Source organism: Diospyros lotus, chromosome 7, assembly GCF_014633365.1.
Source record: "Diospyros lotus cultivar Yz01 chromosome 7, ASM1463336v1, whole genome shotgun sequence".
Classification (NCBI taxonomy): domain Eukaryota; kingdom Viridiplantae; phylum Streptophyta; class Magnoliopsida; order Ericales; family Ebenaceae; genus Diospyros; species Diospyros lotus.
In genome coordinates this window covers 33,951,393-33,959,364 of record NC_068344.1, presented here as the reverse complement: position 1 = coordinate 33,959,364, position 7,972 = coordinate 33,951,393, and the positions used below count along the sequence as shown (strand labels likewise).

The 7,972-nt window shown below is 33.5% G+C and overlaps 1 protein-coding gene across 1 annotated transcript; it reads right to left on the bottom strand.

Annotated features, from left to right (window-relative positions):
- Positions 1–5,334: 5,334 nt before the first annotated feature.
- On the bottom strand, positions 5,335–7,526 carry LOC127806938 (uncharacterized). Its single transcript, XM_052344562.1, has 3 exons — positions 6,426–7,526; positions 5,937–6,333; positions 5,335–5,826 (listed from the first exon to the last, which is right to left on the bottom strand). Exons 1-3 carry the CDS (start codon positions 7,499–7,501, stop codon positions 5,404–5,406), a joined length of 1,896 nt encoding a protein of 631 aa, XP_052200522.1. The 5' UTR covers positions 7,502–7,526; the 3' UTR covers positions 5,335–5,403.
- Between the last annotated feature and the right edge of the window lie 446 nt (positions 7,527–7,972).

Sequence of the window (7,972 nt, the reverse complement as noted above, 5' to 3'; positions counted from 1 at the left end):
TTGGTCATGGTTTGATTTTATATATGTAATGATTTGGTTATAATTCTTATTTTTTTGGAACCGTTAAAAATGATTCGGTTACTGAATTTTTATAGAACCGAACCAATCCGAACTGTTGACACCCCTAATGCACACATTTATATATTCAATGACTAAGAATTCTTAGATAGTGATTCTTTATATATAATGTCTAGCACATACGATGTTGTTTATCTTCTTGTGTAAGTGTATTTAGCGATTACCCCACAAGTTGTAACTCTATCAAAAGTGTTCATATTTATGATACCAACTTCATACATTTCTAATCCCATGCATGTTGTCCAAATATATATTTATATTGTAATGAAAATACTTGTACAACACTTATATCCATTTGATATTGTTATGAAACTTTTATTGTCCTAAGAATTGCATATGTGAAAAAAAAAACACTTTTATAACAATCACTTTCAAGAAAAAACAGTTCACATTTAACCAAATAATCTAAAACACATTTTTAGTGTTTGTTTTCTTTGATAGAAAGTGAGATTCCATTAGAAAAAAGAGAAAACAAACAACCAACAGTGGGCTGGCTGTCAAGACTTGAATGTAACTGCTAACCCAAAACCAAAACAGAAATAAAGTGCAGAAAATTAACAATAACATATTTTTTAGTCTTTTAATATTATTATTATTGATGGGAGATAAATAATCAGTATCTTGCGTTCAAAGTGCGTGGGATAAATAGACCATTAGATAAAAGAAACGTGGCATGGTCAAAAAGACCAATCATCATTTGGAGCACCTCTAGACCTACCAAATGGCAAGAGTGGGTAAAAAAATTGTCAAATCATGAAAATCGCCCGCACCGAAGTGCATTGCACCACAGCACAACACACTAGGCCGTGCAAAATTTTTTTTTTTTTTTTTGAGAGAGGGAGCGATTTGGAATGGTTTGAGAAATTTTCAAACCGTGCAATTTACGATTGATTTCTTGATTTGGTTAAAATCAAATCGGTCAAATAGTGTATTAAAAAAAATAAAAATATATAAAAACTAAAAGTGTGGAACACTAACTCTAATCTTATTTTTCCCCTCCACTCTACCCAGCCCTTGCCGCAGCAACTCCTTTGCAAGACTGCAACTTCTCCAGTTCTCTGGTTGTGATTAGAAGCGCCCGCCGCTCAATAACTACAACTCCTCTACAACTTCTGCAAGACTGACGTATTTTTAATGTTTGAGAACAAAGAGGTTAGAAACTATTTGACAACACTATCAGTTTACATTTTTGTTTTCTTTATTCATTTGTCATTTTTGTGTTTAGTCTTATTTATTGTCTTATTTATTATTAGAAAACCAAACTTGAGCATTATTGTTTTCAAAACAAGTGCATTCAATTTTCTTTTTCCTGATTTTCATTTTTGTTTTCACTTTCCCATAAAAGAAGAAAAGTCTTCAAACAATGCTTTTCTAGTTTTATTTTATAAAAAAGAAAACAAAAACAGGAAATTGGAAACAAAAAGCATTGTTGTTATGGGTATTTTATGGACCACACTATATGGGCGGGAAACTGTCCAATGGACCGGCCCAATCCTTCGAAGTGCAGTAAGTCCCAGGTTGAGAACATCAGGGCTAGGTCGCATGTTGCTTCGACTGAATGCAGATCGCGGAATGTCTTAAGCTGCGAAACGCGCCATCAGGTTATTCAGCTAGCATCGCAAAGAGATAACGAATCTATCTAAAACGATTAGAGAAGAAGTCAACCTTCCTAATTTAAGGCAAATCAGATCCCTACAAATGCGGAATTCGTTCTTGAATATGTGAAGCTAATAAGAAAATATTATCTTCATGATATTATCCTTCCATTTTGTATTTTATTCAAATTGTAAACATCCCATATTATAAAGAGGGGTCGAAAACTATTGTATGGACACAAGCAATAATATACTGTTACTCTGCTGAAATAACCAGGGAAAAAGTCGTGGACAAGGCACCATTCAAGTCGAATCATGTAAAAGCTTCTTTGTGTACTTCATCTTCTTTCCTTTTTCATTGAAATCATGTTTACTTTCTTAGTGCGGGCAAATGAATCACGGTCAAATTGATTTTCAACGTTGACAATTGTTAAACATGTTTATCAATCAGGGTTCAATGATACAGCCTATGATAGGGACTAAATTGCAATCTTCCCAGATGGTCACTGCTTGGTTGTCTTTCCTTGTTTGTCTAAAATTTGTTTTCATTTGTAAATATAATTTTAGATTTTGCTTGGTTGTTAGCATTTGTTTCAGTGTTAGATCCAACTCAACATTCTAATCAAATATACATAATATTCCCTAGACCTCCAAGGAACACTGCAAGAAATTGGACTTTTAGTGACCACCTTTAGTGACGACCAGTTAAAAGTGGTCACTAATTTTAACCTTTAATGAGGGTCGGGCAAAGTTGGTCACAGATGAGGGAGCAATAGTGACAGCCACAGTTAGCTATCACTGAATGTTCACCTTTAGTAATGCCCACTTTCGACCGTCACTAACTGTTCGAGCTTCAATGACGGTCAGGCAAAAGTGGTCATTAATTCCAACCTTTAGTGAGGATCGGGCAAAGTTGGTCACAAATAGGGGAGCAATAGTGACAACCATATTTGGTTGTCACTGAATGTGTACCTTTAATGACAGCCACCTCCGACTGTCACTAAATGTCCGAGCTTCAGTGAGGGTCAGGCAAGGTTGGGTCACAAATGGGGTGATTAATAGTGACAACCACGCGTAGCCGTGAATGTCACCTTTAGTGAGGGTCGGGAAACGTCAATCACAGGTGGGGGAGAAATAGTGACGGCGACATCTGGTCGTCACTGAATGTTCGAGCTCTAGTGAGGGCCAGGCAAAAGTGGTCATTAATTCCAACCTTTAGTGAGGGTCGAGCAAAGTTGGTCACAGATGGGGGAGCAATAGTGACAACCATATTTGGCCGTCACTAAATGTTCGAACTTCAATGAGAGGCAAGGTTGGATCATAGATGGGGCGATTAATAGTGACAGTCACGCATGGCCGTCACTGAATGTCACCTTTAGTGAGGGTCGGGAAACGTTTGTCACAGATAGGGAGAAATAATGACGACGACATCTGGCCGTCACTAAATGTTCGAGCTTCAGTGAATGTGTACCTTTAGTGACGGCCACGTCTGACCGTCACTAAATGTTTGAGCTTCAGTGAGGGCCAAGCAAGGGTGAGTCACAAATGGGGCGATCAATAGTGACAGTCACGTGAGGCCGTCACTGAAAGAATCATCAAAAAGAGTTACACATTAAAAATAAAGAAAATATATAAATTTAACATGATTTAGTCTTAATACACTTAATTATGAAATTTTAAACTAATAAAAGGAATCCACTTATTAGATAGATATACTAAAATATATATATATATTTTTTAAGTAATTTTATTTATCTAGTCACAACAATTATTGTAATACTAAAAAATAATTAATCAAAATTTGTGTTCATTGAAAAAAGTTTGATTTTCTCTACAAAACTGTAGAGAAAATACTTATTTTTCACTATATTAAATTATTGCTAATCATATTAATTTTCATATTAAATTGATTTTCTCTACCAAAATTGGTGCCAAAAATTTGCCGCCAATTCAACTTACATAATATTAAGATATTTTCTCATAAAATATTGATGCCAAATTTTTGGTGTCAATATTGATTAGAAATATTGAAAAATAATAAAATAATATGTAATTTTTGGTAATTTTAAATTTTCATTAAAAATTTTTAATTAATTTTTTCCATTATTTTTTATTTTACTATTAAAATTTTAATTTAATTTTTTAAACAATTATCCACACAATTGGTAATAAACAAACACTACAAATGTTCATACAAATGTTATATAATAATCTTGAATCGACAAAACATAATACAGTTACAGTAAACCATGAGATGTTAAAGTACTCAAAATATAATATTTATCCCATATGTTTAATACAGTTACAGGAGATCAAGTCATAGAATTACTCAAAAGAAAAGTCCAACCATATAAAATGTAACGCCCAGTTTTCCCACAACGAGCGTTAACTCGAGATTTCGGGATTTTTTTTTTTTTTTTTTTCAACATCGAACACACAACATAAGTCTCTCAATACATATACCTTCGTCATTATCATTTCCCGTCAATCCCGATCGTACCTTCTTAGCATATCAAAATTTAATAATAAATAAACTAAGACAGGTATTAACAATTACATCAGCGGAAGCAAGATCGAAACCTCAATGATATATAACCGACAATTCCTTTACAATAACCAAATCGATGTTTCACATGAAAATATCAAAATATTACATAACCTCTGAACATCGTAATCATGGACAAAACCTATGAAAACTAAACATAGCCGCTACATCTCGATGATATTCTTTCCCTTGGCGCCACCGCTTTCACCTGGAACGTTTGAATATTCCAGGGACATAGTCCAAATTAGATGCTGAATCATCTAAGTGAGAGTTCAAAAACGTTTTCATGCAGATATGAAAAATCATATACAAAATCGATAAATCCCGACATGCACCAGCCTAAGAGAATCCCACATAGCTGGCTGCACTTCCACCCTGCAATTAAAACACAAAACAAAACACAATAAAAATTTTATATTTTATTTATTTATTTAGGCGAGAGGTTTATACTCGTCAGTGTACGTGTGCAGTTGTAGTTCAAATTTAAATTTATACTTTCTGGATAAGTCCAGGTCGTCCACTGAGAGATTTATTTATGGCAAAAGAAAAAAAAAAATGTCACACACACGCACACGCATTTAGATGGATTGATAACATGATTTTTTATGATTTTTTTTAGATAACAAATACTAGAAAATAAAGCAAGACAGAAGTTGAAATAAATATTAAACGTGAGAATATGAAATTGGAAAGTACTTGAGTTAAGACAATTTCAGTGCCAACCCGTTGATTCCCAAATTTTAGCATAAAAGATTAGCAACATTAATTTAATTTCAGATATGAGGGTTTGTTATTAAATGCAATTAGAGATGATGATAGTTCTAGGTTAAGCAATCCCCATACATGATATGCGGGATTCTAATTTAAGCAACTACCATAAATTCAATTGCAATTAATACACAAAACAACTAAATTAATCATCCGAGTTTGGGTATGATCAAGGTTGTTAAAATCGGGATTTTAAGTGGGATCGAAGAAGGGTCCATAAAATCGAATCGTAAAATCGAATCGTAAAATCGTAGGATTTTAGAGACAATTAAAAATACTATTTAATTTTTATAAATATATGTTTATAAATTATAATAACATAATTTTATAACATACAAGCACAAAAAGGGTCCATAATTTTGTTAATATGGCATTGTTAAACTTCTACATTACAAGCACAAAATACAAAGTTACAAACTAAAATAAATCATTAACAGAAATATTTAAATCTTCATCCAAGTCCAAGCTATGACCATCTTCATTATCCCCATCATCATCATCATCTTCTAAATCAATGTCATCTTCAAGTTCAAAATCGCCTAAAGGCTCAAATGGATCTTCACATCCTTCATCTCCATGACTTTCCAAATCTTCACCAACCTCATTTTCCCCACACTCCATCATTGTTGCACCATTAAGAATATCTAAATCATTTCCATTGGAGGAATCAATATGGGTAGACTCCTCTGTTATCCATTCATCATCTGAGGATAACTCATCAACGCTCAAAAATATTTCGTCTTTAATGGATTGCCTATCTCTCAACTTTAAATTATACATTACAAAAACCAAATCATTCATCTTCTTTTGATGCAAACGATTTCTTCTCTTTGTGTGAACCTGAAACATAATTTATAAAGTTATCACAAATCAATTGTTAGTTTGCATCAAAATATGGTGTTCAAAATTTAAAGCACAATTAAAATAATGACTAAATATACTTTGCTTACCATCTCAAATGCACTCCAATTTCGTTCACACCCAGAAGAGCTGCATGTCAAGCTCAACACACGAATAGCAAACCTTTGCAATTCAGGACATCCATCTCCATAGGTATCCCACCACTCAGCTGGAGCCTTTTTATCCCTTGAACGCTTAGCGGATTCAATGCCAAGTAACCCTTTTGCACCCTTAAACATTTCAATTTGCACATCTATTTTGTCCCTTTCTTCTGGATCTGTGACCATTCTTTCAATACAATTAAATAGTCCCAATTTTATTTCCATATTAACTTTAAAATTTGGACTATAATGATAATGAGGGTTTAAGTAATATGCTGCAGCATGTAATGGCCTATGCAATTGGAATTCCCATCGTTCATCAACAATCTTCAAAATTGGCTCAAAGCTACATAAAAAATAATAAAATTAAATAAATAGGTGTAGGTAAAAGAATGCAAAGATTGTAAAATGATAAAACAATAATAGTTTGTAACTTACTTTTTCTTTACATTGTTAAAATTTGCTTTAATCTTCTCCTTAGCTCGATCCATCTCTACATAAATAAAGCCCATAGCTGGTTTCTCATCTGAATCAACCAATCGAAGAACTTTTACCAATGGCAATGCTGCCTTTAGACAATGAATTATATTTTTCCAAAATCTAGAATCTAACACCGTTTGTTGAACTCGTCTCCCATCTTGTTGAGAGACAAATCTACTAGACTTCCATGAGTTTGAAGTAAACATTGTCATCAAGGCACCTTTTAGCTCACTGAGGCAACCTAAAGTCAGATATGCAGTTGCAAAACGAGTAACAGCTGGTCTTATCAAGTCTCTTCCTTTTGTAAATTGCCTCAACATAGAAATGAGAAGAGTTCTTGAATAGATGTAGGTTGATATCCTCCTAGCCTTTCTAATGGTTGTAGCATGTACTTTGAGCTTCTTTTCAAAATCCTCCAAAATCAAGTCAATACAATGGGCAGCACATGGAGTCCAATACAACCTTTTTCTTTTCTCCATTAGCATCTCACCTGCTGCTTTATAATTTGCAGCATTATCAGTTACCACTTGTACCACATTCTCCTCTCCAACTTTCTCTACTATCGCATCTAACATTTCACATACTTTATCAGCAGTTTTAGAAAAATCAGATGTATCAATTGAGGTCAAAAAGACTGTCCCCTTTGGGCTATTGACCAAGAAATTGCAAATTGAACGCCTCTTTTTATCGGTCCACCCGTCTGACATAATTGAACAACCTGTTTTTTTCCATTCATCTTTGTACTCCTCAAGTAATTCCGTGATATGAGTTACTTCTTTTTTCAAATATTTCACTCTAATATCATGATAAGAAGGAGGTTTAAGTCCACTTCCAAATTTTCCTACCAATTCAAGCATCTTTGCAAACTCGGGATGTTTTACACAATTAAAAGGAATGGCACATGCATAGAAAAATCTAGCAATTTGTTGACAACAATCTTCTCTTAATTCTCTTTTCAACATTTGATTAAGAGTTGTTTGACCACTTCCAGTTGCACTTGATGACCACTTCCCCTTTGTCACAAAAGTATCCATAGTATTCTTACCTTTTTGTTTTGATGTAACTTGTTGTATCTCATCATTCTCATTCTCATTCTCATTCTCATTCTCAGAATCGTCAATACTGTTAATTATCTTTCTTTTTCGTTCAGTAGCTTCAGCATTCTTCACCAAAATTTCCAAAATTTCCTTTCTAGTATCGTCTGGAACTTTTAGACAAGGCTCCACATTTTTGTGAGTACAAGCTAAGTGATGCTTAAAACGAAAAATACCTCCACTAAAGATCTTACTACAAAATTTGCACTGAACTTTTCTTGAGTTATTTTCCACATCAATGGCATATTGCCATCCCATATCAGATCTATTTCCTGATGCATTTTTTCTTGTAACTTTAGGGTTTGAAGAACCAGTCGTTGACATTTTTTTATCAAGTATTAGTAAATAATCTTGAAACCTGTCATCCAAAATAAATTCAAACATCTTAATTTTTCTTCTAATGCATTATTT

Bases quoted from the DNA above. Each gene is read 5' to 3' on its own strand.
- LOC127806938 (XM_052344562.1), bottom strand. From the start codon at position 7,501: ATGGATACTTTTGTGACAAAGGGGAAGTGGTCATCAAGTGCAACTGGA. The intron at 6,334-6,425 runs GTAAGTTACAAA...TTTTTTATGTAG, and splicing joins TTTAACAATGTAAAGAAAAA to CTTTGAGCCAATTTTGAAGA. The intron at 5,827-5,936 runs GTAAGCAAAGTA...ATTATGTTTCAG, and splicing joins ATTGGAGTGCATTTGAGATG to GTTCACACAAAGAGAAGAAA.